The following is a 23,567-nucleotide window of genomic DNA, read 5'->3' as shown; positions in this document are numbered from 1 at the left end:
TCTGTGATTGGGGGAGTAGGCAGAGGTCAGAAACAGATGAACGACCCCTGGGAGTCACAGGCTTGTAATCTGATACAGTTGCCTGTGTAAAAATGCCTGTATGAAATCAGGAGCTTTATCTGATCTCGTGGTTGGTAAAGCATGGGCTTTGTAGTAAGACCTGGGTTGGAATATGGCTTCTCCACTTCCTAGCCATTCAACCTTGGGCCTCAGTTTCCTTCCCGATAAAACAAGGTTGTTGTAAGAATTAAATTTTAAAAGGATAAAATACATAATGCGCTTACCATAATGCTGTAGTAGCAATGGCAGTGACTGGTGCCTGGTTGAATTTGCCGTGCAGAATTTGATGTTCAATAACAAGTTTCTTCTTCTCATTTTGTATTCTGCCATTATGGCTTTGTCTCTCTGAAGCAGGCTGTCCCTGTCACTCACCAAAATACAGAGGACAAGGTGTCAGTGACCTTTAAAGAACTTCCTCTTTGTGCTGTCTTTTAAACCGGGGAGCTGAAGGAGGGTTTTGGTGGGAAAGTGGAGAATGCTGAGAAGTGAAGGAAGAGAGAGTTGGAGGGAGGGATGCCCAGAGTTACAAGTGTGTGGAAGGGGTGGCTATGACGGTAAAAGCCAAGTCTCCGATCGCATTTCTTTTCTACACGGAAACGGAGTTTGCTGCAATTGGCCCGGGAACGCTATCATTTAGGTTTTTTTCTGCGCATGTCGAGGTCTTTTGTCCCTCGGCGGACGCCGTTTGCCAGCCTAGGCTATGTCTCCGCGCTCGTCGCCTCCGTAGGGTGCCGGGTTCTACCTTGCTTCCCAGGCTCGCCATGGCGAGCCGAGGGGCCCGGCAGCGCCTGAAGGGCAGCGGGGGCAGCGGCGGGGACCCGGCCTCGGCCGCGGACAAGCTGCGGGAGCTGCTGTGCGGCCGGGAGGCGGGCGGCGCGGAGCCCCGGCCCGAGTAGGTGTGCGGGCGCGGCGGGGGCGTGGCCGGGCGGCGGGGGGCTGCGCCCGGAGGGTCTCGCCCGCCCGGTGCGGGGCTGCGCCGGGCCCAGCCTCCCGGCCCGCCTGCCTGGAGGGCCCGCAGCCTCTCACCCTGGTCGCTCTGCTCTTCCTGGGCGGGTGGGCGTTCGGTCTTTGCCCGCCTTAGATTCGATCCCCCGGCTCGGGTCCCGTGTCGCTGGTGAAGAAAGCCTGGAGTGCGGGTCTGTGAGGCTTCCGGCCCAGGCCTAGAGTGAGCTGGCGTCGTGGCTTTGGAGTTGGCAGAGCCGCCGTGGGAGACGTTGGCAAGAGCAAAGAATGTACCTCTTCGGCTGTCCCTCACAGCTTCCTTCATCTCCCACCAAAGTCCCGACCCTTTACCCTTCAGTGTGGGCCCCCCAACCTCCCGCACCAGCCGCCACGTCTCTCCCCGAGCCCGGGGGCTGCAGGTTAGGACTGCATTAGGGAGCTGTCAACAAACGGAATTGGAAGAGGAGATGTACCTCGCACATGTCAGGCCCCTGTGTATTTGAACAGATGGCGAAATGAATAAAGCCATGGAAAGTAACGACCTTGTTAAGAGAGGAAAGAAAAGGCAAACGAGAGCTTTGTCGCTTTCAAATGAGCGAGTGGTTGACTCGGGATAAGCGGAGTGTCAGGGATGCAAAGAACTAAAGTGCATGAGTTAGCTTACACCTTAAAAGTAGGAAGGAGTGATTAAGGTTTTGAAGGTCTTAATTCGTTCCTTATTTATAATACTCGCAACAACTAACAGTTCACTCTTTGAGGTGACTAATTCAAGTACTTTGATGTCTCTTGCCATTGTTGTCATTTCTGTCTAGTTTTAGTCCTTATTAGCAAGTCCTTCCTGACACGTTTTTTCTTCTTCTGAGCAGGTTATCTGGGAACAAAGCAGGACAAGTCTGGGCACCTGAAGGTTCTACTGCTTTCAAGTGTTTGCTGTCAGCGAGGTTATGTGCTGCTCTCCTGAGCAACGTCTCTGACTGTGATGAAACATTCAACTACTGGGAACCAGTGGGTTATTTCTTTAATATTTCTTTTTTTCTTGTTTTGTTCTTGATTTCACTGCTTGGGACTTTATTATTAATCAAGATACAAATAATATACAAGTGTGACTACTAGTAAAATAACTATTTTCACTTTCACATTCTAAGCTGATGATTTACCTACTATTGAGGGGTATAGGAATCTGGCTGTTTTACAAAAAGGTGTAATTTGTAATTTTCTTCAAAATTTTTAAAAATAGAAATAATACATTGAGGTAGTTTTAAAATATTAAGTAGTAAAGGAAGAGCAGTAGCTCCCTGTTCCATTTCTCATGTCCAAATCCCTGGCCCCAGCGCAACCACTTTATTTAAACTTTTGAAGTTTTTTTTTGTTCTGATGTTTATTGAGATAAACAATGTTACTAAGTACTGTGCTTATACTGCAAAATTTTGGGGGGGGAAGGCAATTAGATTTATTTATATTTATTTATTTATTAATAGAGGTACTGGGGATTGAACCCAGGACCTTGTGCGTGCTAAGCATGCACTCTACCACTGACCTAAACCCTCCCTGCATACTGATATTTCTTGACTTAGAAATTTATAAGTCTGTTGAACTTCCTATTATAGAAAATTCAGGGGTGAAATTTTCTAATTTTTTTCTGAGCATAAAAAAATAAATAATGCTTAATGTAGGTAGTTTAAGGAAAATCTAAGATTTAGTGTTTTGGCTAATGAGTATGAAAAAAAAATGGAGGGTAAAATTCAAGCTTTCAGTGTTGACCAAACAGTAATCTTGTAGGTTTTATAATGTCTTAATGTTTTCAGTATTGCGTCATTTTGATTCTTATCCAATAGTTGTAAATCTTGTTGTGAATTTCAGCATTTTTGTGTACCTTTGTCTCACTAATATTTTTGCTTAGAAACTTCACCTGCATCCTCTTAACAAGGATTTTTGGCCAATATAACCCTGAATCCATCCGTTTTGTACTTTCAGACACACTACCTCATCTATGGGAAGGGATTTCAGACTTGGGAATATTCCCCAGCCTATGCCATTCGCTCCTATGCTTACCTGTTGCTTCATGCCTGGCCAGCTGCATTTCATGCAAGAATTTTACAAACTAATAAGGTAAGGACAGGCCAACCTGGAAGCAGTCACAATTGATCAAGAGACGGTTGAGTGTCTGGAACAGTTTTGTGAAAAGGACAAAATAGATTGATAGTTCAGAGGGGACTTTTTTGGAAGAAGGATTTTTTTTTTAATGAGTTTTAAAGATTTATTATGTATTTATTTTAAAATATCGTATTTTTAAAATTGAAGTATAGTTGATGTACAATGTCATATGTTACAAGTATACAATATAGTGATTCACAATTTTTAAAGGTTATACTCCATTATAGCTATTATAAAATATTGGCTATATTCTCTATGTTGTATAATACGTCCTTGTAGCTTATTTTATACCTGATAGTTTATACCTCTTAATCCTCCACCTCCATCTTGCCCCTCCCCTCTCCCCACTGATAACCACTAGTTTCTTCTCTACATTGAAAAACAATCTTTTATTCATTGATTATTCCACAAGTATTAATGGAGCAACTTCTATTTGGTAGATGGTTTGTGTTGTGGATATAACAATGACCAAATCTCTGCCCTCATGGAATTTATAGTCTAGTGAGGATGATGAACATTGAACAAGTAATTATAAATGCAGTGGGTCTTGGAGGAAATTTGACTATGATGTGTTTTAGCATGGATTTTTTGGGTTTGTCCTGTTTGGAGTTTATTCAGCTTCTTGAATTTTTAGGTTTATGTCTTTTTCCAACTTCGGGAAGATTTAAGCTTTTTTTTTTAGTACTTTTTCAGTCCTGCCCTGTTTTTCCTCTCCTGGGATTCTAATGATATGAATGTTAGCTCTTTTATTATAGCCCCTGAGGGTCTCTTTATTTCTCTCTTCCAGTCTATTTTCTCTGTTCAGATTGAGCAAATTCTAATCTGTCTTCTAGTTCACTGATTCTTTCTTCTGTCTCCTCCATTCTAGAATTGAGCCTATCCACTGAGCTTTAATTTTGGTTGTATTTTTTCAGTCCAAAAATTTCCATTTGGTTTTTCTTTATATCTTCTGTTTCTTTAGCTAGACTTTCTATTTCATTTGTTTCAAGCATGTTCTTGATTGCTTATTAAAGTTTATTAAACTTATTATTAAACTTATTTAAGTTTTTATAATGGCTTCTTCAGAACTTTGTAAGATAATTCTAATATCTCATCTTGTTTTTGGTATCTATTGATTGACTTTTTCCTTCAGCTTGAGATCTTTCTGGTTGACAAGTCATTATCAGTTGAAACTTGGACATTTTGGGTATTACCTTATGAGATTCTGGATCTTATTCAGGGGCCCAGCGTGCTGTCTACACCATTCTGCTTCTCTTATTTAAGCTTCTCTTTTAGCTGGCTTCTTTTGATACTACTCACGCAGAAAAAGGAGAGGATTCTCCACCTGATTACTGCCAATAGGACTAGAAGTCCAGGTTACCCACTAGGCCACCACTGGTATCACCCTAGTGGGCAGGGTTGAGGCACCTCATTACTGCTGTGTTTGGGGGAAGCAGAACTCCAGGCTGTCCAAGTGGTCTCCGCTGACCAGTGGTGTGAGAGGGAGCTTGTTATCACTGGCTCAGAGTCCTTGCCTTCTACTGGACCTCTGATGGCATGGATGGAGGTGGAGCTATGTATTTTTTCTGGGGTGCTTGGCTGGAGTAGAGTGGTTATTGTCTGAAAGTTTTTTGTCTAGCTAGGCTACCCCTTTCTTGGACTTCTTGCCAGATAGAGCTGATTTTAGTTGGTATTTTTTTGACTGTGCCCGTTGGCATTTCTAGCTGCCAACTTCTTTAGCTCCAAGTCTGTAATATAGAAGTTGAAAGGAAAAACCCAGGGAACTTACCACCATGTTGTTCCTCAGGTCCCAGAGTCCCTAGCCAATAGATTTGATGTTGGAAGAGAGAATGAATAGTGGATTGGATTAAATTAGACTGAGAGATAGGAAGAGGCCAGATATAACACCTTGTAGGCTTTAGGCAGTTAGGCATTGTTTTCAAAGTGCATTGTGAAGCCACCAAGTTTTTAGACAGAGGAGAGACATAATTGTATTTGCATTTTAGAATAATCAGAAAGGTAACACCTGTAGAAAGTGATAGAACTCTGTCACTCCCTTCCCTAACTAGTATCTCATTTCTGACTTTTTGAAACTTACTTATCAGAGGAAAGATATACAGGATGAGGAACTTAGTAGAGAAATAATATTCAGTGCTTAAGATTTTCATTTCCACTTGGATATCCACTGTCACTTCAAATTTGGCATATTCAACACAGAATTTTTCCTCTTAACATCAGTGATACAAACAGCAGGCAAAACAGGAATGAAAATTTCCCTTCTCTTGTTCTTCCTGTCTTCTCCCTTTTAGTTTCTGCCAGTGGGAGCCACGTGGCAAGGGGGAATTGTAGGTGATAGAGTCGCAGCATCGTAATGCTGAGTAGAGAAGGGTGGGTTGCTGCTGAGTCAATATGGTAATAATTGGCACCCCTCGTGATGGTTACCTTTCCAACTTCTTGCTCCCCTAAACAAGAACAGCTTTGTTTTGTCTCCCTACGGATTGGAGTGTGAATTCCTCTGAACTGTACTCTCAGGACTGGGATCCACGGGCTACTTAATTTCATGGAGCACTGCCAGATCACTCTCCAGAATGGCTATTCAACTTTATACTCCCTGCAACAGTATTTGAGGTTTCAGCTTCCTAACATCTCCTGAGCACTCGATATTTCTGACTTTCTCACGTTTGCTCTTTTCATGTAGGTGAGATGCTTTCTCATTTTAATTGCATTTCTCTGACTGCTAGTAAGGTAGAGCATTTCTTTGTATGTTTATTAGTCATTCAGTTTTCCTTTTCTGTGAATTTCCTTTTATTATTTTTATTATTATTATTATTATTATTATTTTTTTTTTAATGAAGGTACTGGGAATTGAACCCAGGACCTTGCGCATGCTAAGCATGTGCTCTACCGCTGAGCTATACCCTCCCCCCTGAATTTCCTCTTTATATCCTTTGCCTGTTTTTCAGTTGGATTTTCTGGTTTTCTCTTCTGATTTGTAGAAATTCTCAATAGTAACCCCTTGTAAGTTTTAGGTACTGGAAATCCTTTCTCTAAGGCTGTCACTTCTCTGTTTCCTTTGTCTGTGGTTCTTTGTTGAACAGAAATCCTTAATTTTGATAGAGTCAAACCAATTAGTTTTTCACTTATGATTGGTGGGTTTTGTGTCTTGTTAAAAGAAATCCTTCCCCACAGGTCACAAAGATATTCTTATGTATTTTTTTCTATTAACTTTATAATTTTATCTTTTACATATAAGGCTTTAATTCATTTGAATTTTATTTTTTATAAATTGTAGAAAGATTCAGCTTTATTTTTTGCTATATGGTGAACTAGATTTTCCAGACTACCAGTTAAATAATTTAGCCTTTTCTTTCTGATTTGTGATACCATCTCTTTCATACATCTCATTCCCATATATATGTTTCTGGCCTTTTTAGTCTATGTCATTGGTCAGTTTGCCAGTGAGTATCATATTGTTTTTATTACAGCTTCATAATGTGTGTTAATATTTGGCTGATGAATTTCTCACTTTATCTATTTTAAAATTTGTATTTGAAAAATCATTTTAGAATGAGTTTGCCCCTCTCCCAAATTCTGGTAGGTTTTGATTGGAGTTGCATTGACTTTACATATTAATATGAGAATCAGTATTTTTACAGGGTTAAGTCATTCCATCCTTAAAATGATATATTTATCCATTTAGTCAGGTTTTCCATGACTTTTAATAAAATTTAAGGGATGTAGCCATTTCAGGCTTATCTAATCTTTGATAGGATAATGCTTAGATTTTTTTTACACTTTTTGTTACTGTTATGAATGGTGTCTTATCTTCTGTAACTTTTTAGGAGGTTATTGTGGAAATAGAGGAACACAGTTGAGTTTTGCTTTTTGATCTTAATCTAAATCTCACTAAATTTCCTTATGTGTCAATGGTTTGTCAGATGAATCTCTTGGATTCTCTTTAATCTGTGTATATAGAGTTTAATTTCTTCTGTTCTGTTCCTTACACTTCATTTCTTTTTTGTGTCTTTTTGCACTGACCAGACATCCAGTTACTATGTTGGGTATTAGTTGCCATGAGGACATCACTGTTCTGCTACAATTGTCCCAGTACAAGTCTTATATTAACTCATGTTGATTTTTAACTTTCTAAATGTGTTCTTGTATTCTCCCCAACCAGATGAGGAGTCCTTAAATGCAGACACTTTGAACTCAAGTTATCTGTATTCTTAGTAACATCTAGTAGAGTGCTCCATGCATAGTAGATTTTCAGTGCCTTTTTATTGAATTAATGAATGAATCTGGGCATTTGCTGATCACTTGATTGAATTCTTTTTGGAATTTTTTGGTTATGTGATGAAAATGGAAAATATTTTTAAGTTATATGCAATAAAATTAATCACAGAATGTATTTAAATAATGCTTATATTCTAAGGTATTCAGTGCTCCTAAACATACTGGTATACTGTAGTATAAAACTATTCTATACGATTCCTATTATTTTGTTATTTTTAGTTTTAAAATTCATGTTCTTAAGTATGAAATTAATAAAACCACATCACAGATATTTGGAAGATAGGAGAAAATTATGCACCTAAGTCCCGCTAGTCTGATATAGCCACTTTTACCATTTTATTTCTTTTCAGTCTTTTCTTATACTTCTGATTTCCATAGCTGTGACTCCAATGTGTAAATAACATTATATCATGCATTTTCATTTCATATTTTGTAATAATAATTTTTAATAATTATAGTTTGTTGTTATAATTGTCTAAGGAATCCTTATTGAATGAATGAGCTTTATATCATAAGAATTTTTCCACTGTCTTTGTAACCATAAATTTTAATATCTCTATCATAGTCTGTGAAATAGATACAGCATAATTTAACCATTTCCCTGTAATTGAACATTTTGTAGTTTTTAAAATAGTTTTTACTAAATTTGTAGTGCTGCAGTTAACATTTTTTATCAATAGAATGTCTGGCCTGGAATCAAAGAAGTACATATACTGAATTTCAGAATATGAAAATTTGCATGGTTCTTAATACATGTTGCTTTTCAAAAGGATTATACCAGCTTACAGTTATTGATAACAAATGAGAGCGGTTTAATCTTTGAGAGTTTTTCTAACGTGTGTCTGTGACTTCAGGTTTCTTGTTCTGGGTTTCTTTCAGATTCTTGTCTTTTACTTTTTACGATGTCTGCTGGCTTTTGTGAGCTGCATATGTGAACTGTACTTTTACAAGTGAGTATGAAAGCTCTGCGTCTAAAAGTGCAAGGAGGAAGCCCCATGTAGCATAGATTATAGCAGGATGCTCCGTGCGTAGTAGGTTTGCGGCACCTTTTTATGGAATTAATGAGTGAATCTTCATAAGTAGTGTTTAGAAATAGAGAACACTTTCCTTCTAGCTCCTAATATTAAATCTAAAGTGCAGTTTATGGTTTGAAACAGACCAGTGGAAGGGACTACTTCTAATTATCTTTCTTTCCTGAGATAATACATACTGTATCTGCGTATTATTGATTTTAATTCTGTTAATATATGTCTTACTGGCCTTTTATGTGGTAGGATTTGGCAGATCCCCTTCTTTTTGATCCTAAGAGATAGGGTCTTGGTTTACGTCTTCCCCCTTGGAGCTTAGCTGACAGGGGATTATTCCCAGTGTGGGACTCAACTGCTCTTGTTCGCACCCACTGCATTCTCTTTCACCAAGTACCTACTGGTTGATTGAATATTAGTCGTAGTATTAAGTAAGCATTTAAGTGTTCCAATAATAAAAAATAGCTACCTTTTTTGCATGAAACCTAACAAACATCTTATTGTAATAATGCTTCAAGAGGTGTTTGGATTTAATAATCATTGTTTAAAGTCTTCCCACTGCAGAACAGCCAAAATGTCAGGTAAAAAAGTTCTTTGGCCTTGACTCTGAGTGGAAGAGGGAAAAAGAAATCCAGTGCCTTTGAGGATTATTACCTTAAGTTGACCTTCATATAAGTTCAGGACTGAATTCAGATCACCCTCAGGGTCCAAGTTGAGCATTTATTTTAAATTGTTCTAGCTTGGTAGTGTCTCCAGGCATCTTGTAAAAAGAAATGTAAAATTTCTCTAGAGAAGTAGATTCTTAACCCAGGTGTCAGAGAATTACCACAGATAAAGTTCTGGTGAACAAGAAATTATAATGATATATATATAATTAAAATAAATGACAAAGCACAGAAGGAAGCATGACATTATGAGTGAGAGCCAACAGAGGTAACAGTCAATAGAAAGCTGACCTGTAAAACCTCATTTATTAGGAATTATTAAAATAAGAATATAAAATAACTATATTCAATATTTTTAAGGAAATAAAAGAAGGAATTGAAAACATAATAAATAAAGAACTAAATCAGTAGAGTAAAAAGGAATTTACAGAATGGGAGAAAATATTTGTAAACCGAGATTCCAATAAGAGGTTCATTTCCAAAATGTACAAGGAACTCCTATAATTCAGTAGTAAAAAAACCTAATAATCTGGCCAACAGGTATATGAAAAGATGGTTAATATCACTAATTATCAGGGAAATGCAAATCAAAATTACAGTGAGATTACTTCATACCTGTTAGAATGGCTCTTGTCTAAAAACAAAGATAATAGGTGTTGGTGAGGATGTAGAGAAATTGGAACCTTGGTACACTATTGGTGGGAGTGCAAAATGGTACCACTACCATGGAAAACAGTATGAGGTTCCTCAAAAAGTTCAAAATAAAACTACCATATGATCCAGCAATCCCACTTCTGGGAATTTATGTAGAAGAATTGAAACCAGGATCTCAAAGTGGTATTTGCACTCCAGTATTCATTACAGCGTTATTCACAATAATAGTTGGAAACAACCTAAATGTCCATCAACAGATGAGTGGGGAGAAAATGTGGTGTATACCTACAAAGGAATGTTATTCAGTGTTTATAAAGAAGTAAATCCTACAAATGTGACAGCATGGATGAACCGTGAGGACATTGTGCTAAGTGAAATAACTAGTCACAGAAGGACAAATACGGCATGATCCCGTTTATATGGGGTTTCTAAACTAGTTAGACACATGTAAGCAAATGGTCGAATTGCAGTTGCCAGGGTTAGGGGCAGGGGGAAATGGGAAGTTGTAATTAATAGATACAAAATTTCACTTATACGATATGAATTAGCTCTGGAGATCTGCTGTACAGTATTACACCCGTAGGTAACAAAACTGTATTTTACACTTAAAACTCTGTTAAGAGAGTAGGTCTCATATTAAGTGTTCCTACCGCAATAGAATAAAAAAGATTAAAAGAAAGAAAAAACAAATGTGACTACAAAAATGACCAGGCAGATTTGAAAAAGAACCAAACAGAGCTTCTAGAAGTGAAGATTATAATAATCAATATTTAAAATTCAGTGGATAGTTTAAACAACTGATTAGACACTGCTAACAAGTAAACTAGAAGATTGATCTGAGGAAATTACTAAGATTACAATATAGAGTGACAGAAAAAAAATGGAAATATAAGAGAGGTTAAGAAATGTGTGTGATAGAGTTGAAAGAGCTGATATACATCCAGTCAGACCTAGGAGATGATCGAATAGGGAGAGGCAGTATTCTGGAAATTTTCCAGAATAGATGGAAAGAGATGCTAATCCACAGGTCCAGGAAGCGTAACATATCCTGAGCTGGAGAAATAAAAAGGAATTAGTGAAACTTTAAAACACCAAGAACGAAAAAGATCTTACAGGTTGACAGAGGGCTGATATAATACCTACAAAAGAGTGTTAGGCAGTTACACTGACAAAAGTCCTCTCAAAAGCCAGAAGACAGATAATTAATATCTTCAAAGTGCTGTGAGAAAATGACTGTCATCCTAAAGCTGTAAACCCAGCTAAATCACACTTTAAGACCAAGAGCTAAATAAAGACTTTCCAGGCAAAATATAAAGAAAGAAAAATCAAACAAAAAATGGAATTTAGCACTAAAGAATCCTCACTAAAGAAGCTTCTAAAGGATATACTTAGGAAGATACAAAATTATTTCAAAAGAAGCTTTGAGATGCAATAAGCAACCCAAGTGAGAAAATAGTTAACACGTGGTTATGTCTGAACAATACTGACTAAATAAAGCAATAATCTAGTTCATTTCATTTATGATTTCACTTACAGAGTTAAAAGAGCCTTCAAGACAGAAGTAAAAGGAGGTGTATAGCTGCTTAAGTTTGAGAAACACCGACTTAGACCACCACTTATCAAAACTTCGGTGTGTGTCCTAGTCTTTGTTTTCTGATGATGTATCTAGACCAGGGTACCACTGCTAGTGAGTGGAAGGGTCAGGATTTGAACCTGTGCCCATCTGAGCCCTGTGGTTTTCCCACTACATCAGGCTGTTTTCCTGTTGATGTTAAGTATAATCTAGCCCAGAAAGTATACATTTCCTCTTAGGTAGAGAGCTTCAGTCCTGTGTAAAGAATAAGAATGGCTTTCTTACGCACAAGAAATTGCTAACAAACCTTCTGAGATAGTTCTGTATTTGACTTTAGATCTTCAGTGTTCTCTGTGCTGCAGGCATGTTTTTGTCCTTTGTTTTGAAATTTCCATCCCTGAGATTTGCTCTGCTGACAGTCTTTGTCTTTGTCCTAGGGCTGTGTGCAAGAAGTTCGGGCTGCATGTGAGTCGAATGATGCTAGCCTTCTTGGTTCTCAGCACTGGAATGTTTTGCTCATCATCAGGTAGGTAAAAGAGCAGGTTCACTGGGCATAACAGGTTCGCTGATATCTCACAGTTGCATCAAGCAGAAGAACTTGTCCAAATGTAGGTTATATTTGTATAGCATGTCAGTCATTTGCAGAGTCCTATTATTTACATGATCTTGATTGACCTTTGCAACAATCCTGTGGTGTAAGAGAAATATGTTCTCATTTTTGCAGGTAGGGCACTGAAATCGCTTAGCAAAAGGCAGAGAATTCATCAATGGTAGAGCTGTTATTTACATCAGCTTGCTTTCTATTACATTTTTGTATTTTTTATGACTGTGAGGCTGAAAAAGAGGCATCCACTGCCTCTCTTTGCTGTTGGGGGAAGGAAAATAATTTTGTTATTTTGCCCAGGGAAGCTCTTTATATCTAAAAACCCTGATCTTGATGGTTCTATCTTATGCCAGTTGTTTGCAGTGGAGTCTATAAAAGTATACATCTTCTGATAGGCTTTTTAAAAATTTTACAGTAAGCTTCTGGAAATGTAGAATAAAATCCTTAATCTAGAGTGGTGGCTTTCAACTGTGCCATTGAACATTTGTGTTCTATAAGCTGAGCCAAAGTGGCCTGTTGCCAAAAGGTAGCCTGTTTCCAATTATCCAGAAAAGTTCTTACTAGATAGAATTAATATTAATTTTTACTTGGGTGTACCAGAATCTAGTATGCACACTAAATATACACAAAAATAGTAACTAGCAACAAAGTATATATATATTTTTCCTTCACTGACTGTATCAAACTCCAGGTTGTTCTGCAAAGACCTCAGGGCTCCACGCCTGAGTAACTTTGAGAGCCACTGTCCTAAATGAGATGTGCTCTACCCTCTGAGCTGGCACAGACCCCGGGTTCCTCTGCTCCCCTGTCCTCTGCATTGGCGGCTGGAATTGACAGCTTTGGATGCCAGCGATGTTATTTAGCATTTATCTCGGAAGGTTGTACCTCACATTTTTTGTAGTTACTTTACTGCTCCTAAAATTGATTCTTATATGAGAGAGATACCTGGGAGTATCTTTAATGTTATCATTTCAGTTGAGGGTGTTAAGGCACAGAGAAGTTAGAGGTGTCCTGTGATACAGAGCCTCTGAACCCTTCGCTGAATTTCTTAAATCGTACTACCTGTTCAGTGTGGTTGCTTTTGGAGTTGGTACTGATTTTTCCTCCCTAGTGCTAGATGATGCACGTAAAAGGCAGGGAAAGGCAGATCTGCGTGCATTTTTTGTGTTGAGTTGTTAGAAACACCTTGAACACCTGAAGGTGGTCAGTCCTCTGCTCTATACAACAAAGTTATGCTTGATGGGAATAATTAGGGAGGCATCTGAAGGCCAGACTGTCTCTGTCAGTGGATGCGGATGCAAAGCAGTGCTGCCATCGAACATTTGGCCCTTGAGAAGGCTTCCTAGAATTCCCATGGGGTGCAGGTTGGTACCGGGACAGTCTTGGAAGACTGTCAGAAGGTAAACTTCTTCACAGGTTGTTAACAATGGCTCTAAGTTTCGTGAAGCGTGTTTCCTGTCTGGGGAACCTGGAATTCTGCAAGTTTTGTATTTGGCCTACAGGCCAGGAAATAAATGACATGGTTGGCATTGTGTAATTGGGTGACACATTGGTATGTAAAAAATAGGAGTGAGAAAATAAGAAAACCATGAACTTCATTTTTTTTTGGAGTATCACTTTATTCCCCATTTCTAAAATATGCATTGCTTAAAATATTTTCCTGGTTATTGACATTTTGCAGTGTAGGTGCATTTTCAATAGTTGATACCTTATAAGTCTCAGTCTCTTGTCCCTTCCCCCATCCACTTATTTTTTCATTTCTTTGCTCTTGCAGCATTCCTTCCTAGCAGCTTCTGTATGTACACTACCTTGATAGCCATGACTGGCTGGTATATGGACAAAACTTCCATCGCTGTGCTTGGAGTAGCAGCCGGGGCTATCTTAGGCTGGCCGTTCAGTGCGGCTCTTGGGTAAGAAAGTAACGCAACTTTATCATTGGGCATATGTCAGTCTTAATGTTAGGTTATCTCCATCTTCTCCGGATAGGACCTAAGTTACAGGAGTTACTTATACAAAGATTCTGGGAAATGGAAGACTATTTCCCTTAGTGCTTCTTGTTATGATTAATTCTGGTAAGAATGGTGACTGTTAAGCATCTACCATGTTAGGCACAGCTAAACCCCTTAGGAACTTTATCCCCAAACCTTACAACTCCGCAAGAGAAATACAATTGCTCGTGCTTTATAAGTGAGAAAGGAGACTCTGAGAGGTTTTGAGTCATTTGCCCTTAAGATTATGTTTGCTTGTGGATGCAGACTTTCTGACTCCACGGCTGATGGCTTTTGCACACTGTTCCACCCTGTGCTGTGCATTTTCCCAGCCACCCAGGCTCAGAGTCCGAGTTTCCTTTCAGTCCTTCTTTCTTGCCTGCAGCATCTTTTTTTTTCCGAGTTCCGTAGTATCTCTCATTCCTTTGGTACTTTTTTGTTTCCACAACTTACACTCCGGTTTGTGCTGTCCTAACCTCTTCCTGTACCTCTGGTAATTTCAAAAAATGTATTAGTTTGATATTAAGGTTATCATAGTAATATATCTTTATTATTAAAAAAAAATACTACCAGATTGTATGAGGTGAAAAGAATTCTTAGTTCTCTTCTCCCCTAACTCAATCTTTAAAGGTAGTCTCTGCTAATAGCCTTATATATATATCTTTCCAGAAATTGTCCTTGTGTGTATAAATGCACACACATTTTTATACATACATATGTAAATTCTTAAAACAAATAGAATTATTCTGTGCATATGTGTATCTTCTATTGCGCATTGATTTATATTGTTCTTTGTATCAGTTACATAACATTCCATTATCATATGGCTGTCCATAATAGGTTTAGCCATTGCCTTATTGGTAGACATTTGGTTTTCAGTTTCTTTGCTGTTATACACACTGCTTCAGTGAACATTTTTGCACAAATGTCTATACGCTTGTAGAACTTTTATGGGATAAACTTTTAGAAGGGAGTTACTAAGTCAGAAAATAGACATTTAAAATTTTCTTAATTGTATTTTAAAGGCTGGTTTCCCCACTTTCAGTCTCATCTTCGATTATATTCTGCATTTCATCCTCAAATTATTACATTTCTCAAGATTTTGTGTGAGGCCCTTTTCTATACTTTCTGCACAAGAAGGTCTCTCAACCATCTTGGTGATTCCTGTATCTTTATGTCTGGTCTCAAGCTTCACTCAATTATTCCAGGCTTGCCCACTGCTCCATGTCACAGAGGCTGGCTGGCTGCAGCCTGTGGTCCAAATCCAGCTGGCCTGTTTTTGTACAGCCCAAGAACTAAGAACTGTTTACATTTTTAAAGGGTTGTTAAAAAAACAACACACACAGAGAAGAATACGCAACAGAGACCATGTGTGGCCAGCAAAGCCTAAAATGTATACTGTCAAGTCCTTTAAATAAAGCTGACCCCTCCTCGATGGTGTCTAAACTTCAGTGTGACTCACAAAGCCCTGGTCTTCCATTGTTTGTACCCTCCAGCCTCCTTTTGTCAGTTCCTCTGTTCCTTCTGCTTTCTGCTCCATCTAATTGCGCTCCATCAGCTCCTCAGGTACCTCTGCGTGGCACATTTTAATTAGTCTGCCTTTCGCCCAGATGCATGATTTCAGGCTCACAGTTAGTCAGTCAGCTAGCACTCTAGCATCACTTATTGATTACTTTGTGCTAGGCACGGCTGATATTGTGATGAATGAAACAGCTATGGTTCCTGCTGTTTGGGAGCTTACATTTTAGTAGGAAATACAGACATTGAACAAGTCATAAAAAGTGAGATGACTTATCAAAGGAGAAGTACAGGTGCAGTGGAAGGGTAGCTAGTTGGGGAGACAAAAACTGAAAAACACAGAATGTTAATGCAAAATTCAGGTGATAGAATGTGGAAGTTGACATGATAGAAGAGATGTCCTGTGACAGCACGTTGTGGTTGGCATCTGGGTGGATTCTGTGTAGGTAAATAGACTGGTATGGGAGGGAATTCCCTGGGACAGGAGCATGAGGAGAGGCTCTGTCTAGTGTCCTAGGTTAGGAAGTCATGGATGTGAAGGCGAGTGTTCAGACACCAAGAGCTGAGCACCTGCTGAGAAAATGAGTGTAAGGAAAGAAAAGTCAAAGCTTGCTTTTGGGAGATACAACCACGGGAGGGCACAGCACGGGGGAGGGGCAAAAAGAAGCCCAGAAAGGAGCACTAAGGAAAAGACCAGAAAAGAACATCGGAGCCAGGGAGTCTAAACAGGAAGGAGCAGATGCTCTGTGCCAAGTGCAGCAGAAAGACAAAGGGAGATGAAGCTGGTGGAAAGTTACTGGGTCTGGCTGCGGAGAGATTCCTGGTGACCATAGGCTATTAATAGCTCAATGCTATAGGCCTCAAGGAAGAAATAGTGAAGGCAACACACGTATGCCACTTGCTTGAGGAATTTAAGTGAAAAGAGGAAGAGCCCATGGTGTTGGAAGGGGATATAGCAGAACAGAAGTGAAAGTTATTAATGTTTTATTACTAAAATCTTAATAACAAGTTGCGGAAGGGAGAAATCAAGATTGATTTATTTGCAGGGTGGGAGTAGGGCAGGAGAGTACATTTACTTACGACTAATATATTTTAAATGTCCATTACACATAAATCCATATAAAATGAAGCTCATTCCAGAAGCTAAATATTTATATTTCTTATGCATTGTGGGATGCATCACAGTCTGGTGGGTCCTGTGAAGAAATCACATTTTTATTTTTAAGAGGACATCCTTTCACATACCACTTTTTTCCCTTACTATAATTACTCGAGACATTTTAGTCTCAGTTCAGCAAGAGGTATGTGTGAATCTGATCTGTTGGACTCTGTAGTCTCAGTATTTAACTCCCTACTTTCTATTTCTCTGTTAAATAGTTTACCTATTGCCTTTGACGTGCTGGTCATGAAACACGGGTGGAAGAATTTCATTAATTGGTCGCTGGTTGCCCTAATGCTCTTTCTGGTGAGTTTTCTTTCTTTCTTCCCTTTTTTTTTCCCCCTTGTTCTGTTCGAAAGTTGCAATGAAAATAACTTCTGCCGTGGAATGGAGAACATTAGGAGTTGATTGTTTTTCATCCTGAAGTTTATCCTATTACCGCCATGAGAATGTTTCCAGAGCAGAACTCTACAATTGCTGTGTATTTTCTGCTCTGTTCCAGGTGCCTGTGGTGGTCATCGACAGCTACTATTACGGAAAGTTGGTGATCGCACCACTCAACATTGTTTTGTATAATGTCTTTACTTCTCACGGACCTGATCTCTATGGTAAGGCCTTGTGAAATCTGGAGAATGTTTAGGAGGTAGCTTCATTTGCCTCAGCCTTGAAATTTTAATTCAGTTGCCTCATTTTATCAAATATAGCATCTCTTTGCTGGCAGTCTTCTTTTCTTATTAAAAAATAAATGATATTTGGACATAGCACAGTGATGCTATGGAACCACTAAATATTTTTCCTTGGTTAATGTGATATTCAGATTTGGGATTCTGTTAGTCCTACTCTCTCTCTCTCTCTTTTTTTTTTAAATTATTTTATTATTTTTTAACTTTTTTTTATTGAGTTATAGTCATTTTACAATGTTGTGTCAAATTCCAGTGTAGAGCACAATTTTTCAGTTATACATGAACATATATATATTCATTGTCACATTCTTTCTCGCTGTGAGCTACCACAAGATCTTGTATATATTTCCCTGCTATACAGTATAATCTTGTTTATCTATTCTACATATGCCTGTCAGTATCTACAAATTTTGAACTCCCAGTCTATCCCTTCCCTCCCTCTCCCCCTTGGCAACCACAAGTTTATCATAAGTTTATATTCTGTCTATGAGTCTGTTTCTGTTTTGTATTTATGTTCTTTTTTTTTTTTTATTCCACATATGAGTGATCTCACATGGTATTTTTCTTTCTCTTTCTGGCTTACTTCACTTAGAATGACATTCTCCAGGGACATCCATGTTGCTGCAAATGGCGTTATGTTGTCATTTTTATGGCTGAATAGTATTCCATTGTATACATATACCACAGCTTCTTTATCCAGTCATCTGTTGGTGGACATTTAGTCTGTTTCCAGTCCTCCTCTCTCTTACTCTCAGTTTTGAGTAATGGGAACTCTGTTGCGTTTGCCATGGCTTTTGATGCTACTCTTTTTAAAGTGTTACTTTTTTCTCTTTTCATTGGAAAATCAATATGATAGCAAAAGTAAGAAAATTAAAATATTCATAATCCCATCATCCTCCCTCAGATGGCTATTGTTAACACTCTGGAATATATTCGTCCACACATTTTCTTTCCATATACACATTTTGTATTACTTTTTCTTTCTTTAATTTGCATTACGTCGGTACTGTGCATTAGAGAAGAAAGTTTGGAAAATCTGTAGACAAAATGTAGCAAATGGGGGTGGGGTCAGCACAAGGAGGTGGGTAGTTTGGCCAGTTTAGGGTTCAGAGGGGGAAAAAAGGAATGCCTTTAGTCTGGGGTAGGTTCTCCAATTTCCGTCCATCTCCACCCTTCCTCTGATGCCTTTCTCTCAGCTAGTCTTCTTTTTTTTTTTTTTTTTTGCCAGCCAGCCAATGAGCCTGTTTTATTTGGCCCCTGGGGGCATTTGAGTTGGTGACCACGAAGGGGGATGAGCTAGAGATCTTTCTGATCAGATTAGCCAAGTCAGTAAACATTTTATGAGACAGTTTATCATGAACATAAATGTAGTTTCTTCTGCCTTAATCTTTGAAGGTCTTAGAGCATTCTGTATGTGTGATTGTCTTGGGGCTCTGCTTTGAAGCAGGTTAATGTTATCTCTATCTGTGTCTCTTAGCAATTTAAACCATGCCCATCCTTTTTCTGTGCCACTTTGCCAATAGAACCAACAAATTGAATGAGCATATTTAAAGGAAGTATATGAATGAAATTTAATTGGGCCTCCTGGGATTTGGGGAATATTGTCCTTTTAGATGGCAGTGATAGGTTAAAAATAAACTATTTTGTTCAGTGAATTGAATTTACAAACTGCATGGCTAGAGAATAATTGCTAAGTGAAGGAATTTTAAAAGTCTCCTTTATGAGGCTGTAAGGTCCCCAAGGATATGAGAAAAAGCTCTACCTTTAATCTTTTGCCTCTAGATGTCTCTCTTTAGCTAGGAGGGTTGGCATGTTTTTAATGGCCCCTTGTTTTAGTTTACTTGTAGAATTGTTTTGGATTCTACAAGACAGTAGAAGGGGGGCTGTGCTCCTAGAACCAGGTTGCACATTAGAAATTGACTTATATGGAACCTATTGTAAACAGAATATCCATTATATATGGGTGAATAAATTGTGTTAATTTGAGTTTAATTTTGAAAAATTGGTTCTCTGCCTTTTAAATGAGTTCTTGCATATTGATACTCTGACTGCTGATTTATAAAGCTTTGTATGAAAGTATGTGAAAGTTACATGGTTTTTGTAGCTTGATGAGATTTTTACATCTCAAAATAAGCAGATTGGTAGAGAGAGTAGGAGAGAAAGAACAAATTCTGACTGAAGGTTATGTTTCTAGTTTAGCAGTGGGTAGGTCAGGGACCCCTGTGGTAGGTTTTGGGATCCAGCAGAGCAGTGGCCAGTCTCTCCCTGGATGTTGGCGTGTACTATTCATTTCAGCCAGTGTTTTACTGGGAGGAGTCTCTGGGGCTCCGTTCTGCCTGCTTTAATGAACCCAGGTTAGGGTTTTGCTATTTCGGATGTGCAGGAACTGATCACTTTCCTAGTGACAGAAAAGGCTTTGTTGGGCCAGAGGGAATCACCCATCATCCTGGGCATCAGCAGGACTGGTGCAATGCTGTGGTCAGCCAGACTGTAGGAGCTGTTCCTTGATGGTAGAATTCTTGCAGTTTTACCTCATAATTGAATCTGACAATTTTTCAGGGGTGTCTTATTTCCATGGTAACTGCTTTTTGCTTTAGCAGGCTTGCAGAGAATACTTCTTCAATCTTAGGAGTAGGTAGTCTTTGTGTATTCGAAGCCTTCAGTAAAGATTTCTCATGAGTGCATGAAAGAGTGAACAAATTCTGGGGTATCCGTCAGATGACCTCAGTGCCCTGATCACTACTGTGTCCTAGGACTGTTTTGTTTGGACCTGTTGTGGTGTGCTAGTTGGGATTATCTTGATACCAAATAAGAATAATAGAGATAAAAGTTATACTTTACCATTGTCAGCTAATTTTATTGTAATTGTTGAGTCCATTCAGTAAATATCAGAGACATCTTTTTTTTTCAATTGAAGTTACAGTGCGTCAGTTGCTGGTGTACAGCATAATGTCCCACCAGAGACAGATGCTCTGATGCTGTAAAACTGTCGAGCGGTGAGACAGTGTGTCTTTTGTCATGCAGGCTCCAGCTCTTTCACTTGTATGGCGTTATTTCACTTTTTGGCATTATTTTGACTGTTTTGTAAGTGTCACCTACTTCAGATGCCTCAGTAGCTTTGGTAGGCACGTAGTTTTTTATCTGAAAATTAAAAATGCATTGTGCTGATGGTTTTTGCATACCTGTCTTAGTGCTGTTTCTTACATATAAGCCTATAAATATTTTTTTAATTTTTTTTTTGCAGGGGGGAGGTAATTAGATTGGTTTACTTATTTATTTTCAGAGGAGGTACTGGGGAATGAACCCAGGACCTCATGCATGCTAGGCAAGTGCTCTACCACTGAGCTCTACCCTCTTTCCTATAAATACTTCTTGAATGAATGGATAAATGACTTCAGTTAAAGAAACACTGAATACATTGCTTTTGAGCATTTATCATATGTTCCCATAGAATTTGCTGTCTAATAGTAAGGCTGCAGACATATGACTGGATACAGTCCAGTGTATTATGTGCTACAGTGTGGGAATCATAGGAGTAAGTCCGTCTCTTGGTATTGGGAAAGACTTCTGGGAGGTGGCAGTCCTTGAGGTGAGCCTGGAAGGAAGAGTAGGAGTTTGCCAGGTGCATCGCAGAAAAACAGACTGTCACAGGCTGCTGAGACAAAGAGATTGAACACAATATTTAGGCTTTAAAAACCTAAAGTAGTTTTACAGCATTAGCTGAATTTTAGGTAGGAACTGCACAGGCACGAGCAAGATCATTTCAACCTCTCCACTGTGATTGTAAAAATATACAGATGGCCCCCAACTTACGACAATTCGACTTAACAATTTTTTGCCTGAACGATGGTGTGAAAGCGGTGCACATCCAGTAGGAACTAGACTTCACATTTAGAATTTTGATCTTTTTCCAGGCTGTTGGTACGTGGTGTGATGTCTCTCGTGGTGCTGGGCCAGGGGCAGCTCCCAGTCAGCCACTCTGTCACCCGGGTAAACAACAGAAATACAACAACCGTTCTGGACCCACACGACAATTCTGTTTTTCATTTTCAGTATAGTAGCCGATGAATTATATGAGACAGTCAGCACTGTATCATAAAACAGACTTTGTGTTAGGTGATTTTGCCCAACTGTAGGCTAATGTAAGTGTTCTGAGCACGTGTGAGGTACGCTAGGCTAAGCTATGATGGTCTGTAGGTTAGGTGTATTAAATGCATTTTTGACTTACAACATTTTTAGTTTACAATGGGTTTATCAGGACAAAACCTCATCGTAATTCGAGGAAGATCTGTAAATACTTATTCTCTCTATTGTTCCCAGTTTTCAAAGGGCCCATTCTATATTTTCTTGGCCAGAAAACATATATTAATGACGCACTGCAGACCTGAGCTGACTCTTGTCTTCTGAAGCCAGGGGAAGGAAATAGTTTTTCACAACTATTAATTGTTCGAGGTAAAGAGTACTTGGCACTTAGGAAGTTTAGAGTCGTGTAGACATAAAACTGCAAAGTCGTTGGCGAAACTTCTCTACAGGTCAGAGATCAAGAGGTGAAATTTAGTGTTGCAAAAAGGAAAGTCACTGGTCTTGGCACTGATTTTGCCTCTTACCCTTGTAACATTTCGAGTTGTCTGGTGTTGAGGTTAAGTGTTTTTGTGTGGCAAGTGAACAACAGCTCTCTGATGAGGAGTACACAGTCCCGGGGAAGGTACAGGAGGACAGGTGTGAGAAAAAATGCTCTTCCCTCAAAAGTAACAGCAGGTCTACTCAGGGATGTGATCCCTGCCTGTTTGTGTGTTTTATCAACTCTTCAGATCACTGGACAGGAAATTTCAGGAGGTTAAGGCTAATGCCTTCTATTAAAAGGCCCACAGTTTTCCATTCTTGCAGCAACAGAGGACGAAGCCCAGAGGAGCCTTTTGATGCCTTCCTAGGGCTGACTGCCAGCCGGAACTGTTCTAAGGCCTTCCCTCTTTTGTTAATCATTTCTCTTCAACCTTGATGGCTTTTCCCTCTTGGTGGTGCAAATTTGACTTTTATAAGGATGACTTACTATAATTTGGTTCCTAGAGTTCTGTAAAATTATAGGACTAGAAAATGGTTCCCCTTCATTCAGCCTATGGAACAGTAAACATTATCCCTTCTTCTTTTAGCATCTTTGAAAGCTCCCTTTAGCTCATTTGGATGAGAGGAATTGAGGCACTTTCCATAAAGAGGGAGGTAGGTGAGTCACTCGCTGCGAAGACCCTGCTTCCAGCCTCTTCTTAGATTTTGCACCAGTTAAATGCTTAGCTTGTCATTCTGACATATTTTTCTACATAGTTCAGCTTTGATACTTTCTGAGAGCAGCATTTAGTATCTCCCTGGAAAGAGATAAAAAATTTTACTCCTTTTCCTTTTAAGGGAAATGCCTCGTCAAGTAGGGGAGGACACTGACTAACAGAAGCCACAATTTTTGTCCCCTTTCGCCCTTGTTTTTAAGACTGTTGTCACTTTGAACCTTCCTGACTCTTGGCTTATCCCCCAATTTTTGCCCCATCCTTCAGGGAAGTAGCAGTCTATTATGAAATGTTCACAGCCTAGCTATGAACTTGATCCTAATACGTAAAAATAAGTGAGTTTGCCAACGTTAAGGTTTTGGCTCCACGTCTCTGAGTATAGTATACCTCAGTAAAAAGATAGTCAGCCCGAACAGAAGGGCATAGTAAGTTGTGGTAGAGACAGAAGAACACTAAAGTGCTTTCCTGAAAAAATAATATGTATTTGCAAGGACCAAAGAGAATGAGGCTCTTTTCTGTTGATGTTTAGCATTTGAAATAGATGATATAAAAGGTGACCCTCCCCTGGTTTTCACTAGTCACTCTGGTTTTTCTTCTGAGGCTCAGATTTTCAGAATTTTGTAAGGAAAAAATGGGGGGTTAAGGTTGACAGCACTGCCCCCACACTGGCGGTCAGGAGAGGATTGTGCAAAAAATGTACTCTTCTCTGGAAACTGGACTCCTACAGAACTCAATTTAGGGAATGTATTATAAGATAGTCACTGAAATCCAGAGAAGACATATATTTCTGTTTTGAAAATAAAGCCATCCATTAGTTTTCTGTAACCCAAAAGGGTATTTGTAAAGACTATAAGACACTAATGTCTCTAATGAACTTGGCCTGGAACAGAACCTCTGTTCCTGAACAGCCCCTGTCATTGTATTTAGACAGGAAGGAAAGAGCTTTCCCGAAAGGTGACACAGAATTGAACTTGAGTCCTTGCTAGGGTACTCC

General features: G+C 39.0%; 1 protein-coding gene across 3 annotated transcripts in view; it reads left to right on the top strand.

Moving 5' to 3' along the window:
- The first annotated feature begins 729 nt into the window (after nucleotides 1-729).
- ALG9 (ALG9 alpha-1,2-mannosyltransferase) overlaps nucleotides 730-23,567 on the top strand; it is a 78,974-nt gene continuing 56,136 nt past the window's right edge. For 2 of the 3 annotated variants that reach the window (XM_074357130.1, XM_074357131.1), the window contains exons 1-8: nucleotides 731-952; nucleotides 1,869-2,007; nucleotides 2,977-3,111; nucleotides 8,308-8,378; nucleotides 11,783-11,871; nucleotides 13,724-13,859; nucleotides 16,833-16,920; nucleotides 17,117-17,222. In XM_074357130.1, coding sequence (XP_074213231.1) covers nucleotides 822-952; nucleotides 1,869-2,007; nucleotides 2,977-3,111; nucleotides 8,308-8,378; nucleotides 11,783-11,871; nucleotides 13,724-13,859; nucleotides 16,833-16,920; nucleotides 17,117-17,222 — 895 coding nt within the window. In that variant the 5' untranslated portion in view covers nucleotides 731-821. Of the gene's footprint in view, nucleotides 953-1,868; nucleotides 2,008-2,976; nucleotides 3,112-8,307; nucleotides 8,379-11,782; nucleotides 11,872-13,723; nucleotides 13,860-16,832; nucleotides 16,921-17,116; nucleotides 17,223-23,567 lie in introns of all 3 variants that reach the window. The other variant, XM_074357129.1, reaches the window with a different exon arrangement.

This window comes from Camelus bactrianus, chromosome 33 (genome assembly GCF_048773025.1).
Source record: "Camelus bactrianus isolate YW-2024 breed Bactrian camel chromosome 33, ASM4877302v1, whole genome shotgun sequence".
NCBI lineage: Eukaryota > Metazoa > Chordata > Mammalia > Artiodactyla > Camelidae > Camelus > Camelus bactrianus.
This window is presented reverse-complemented; position numbering and strand designations above follow the sequence as displayed.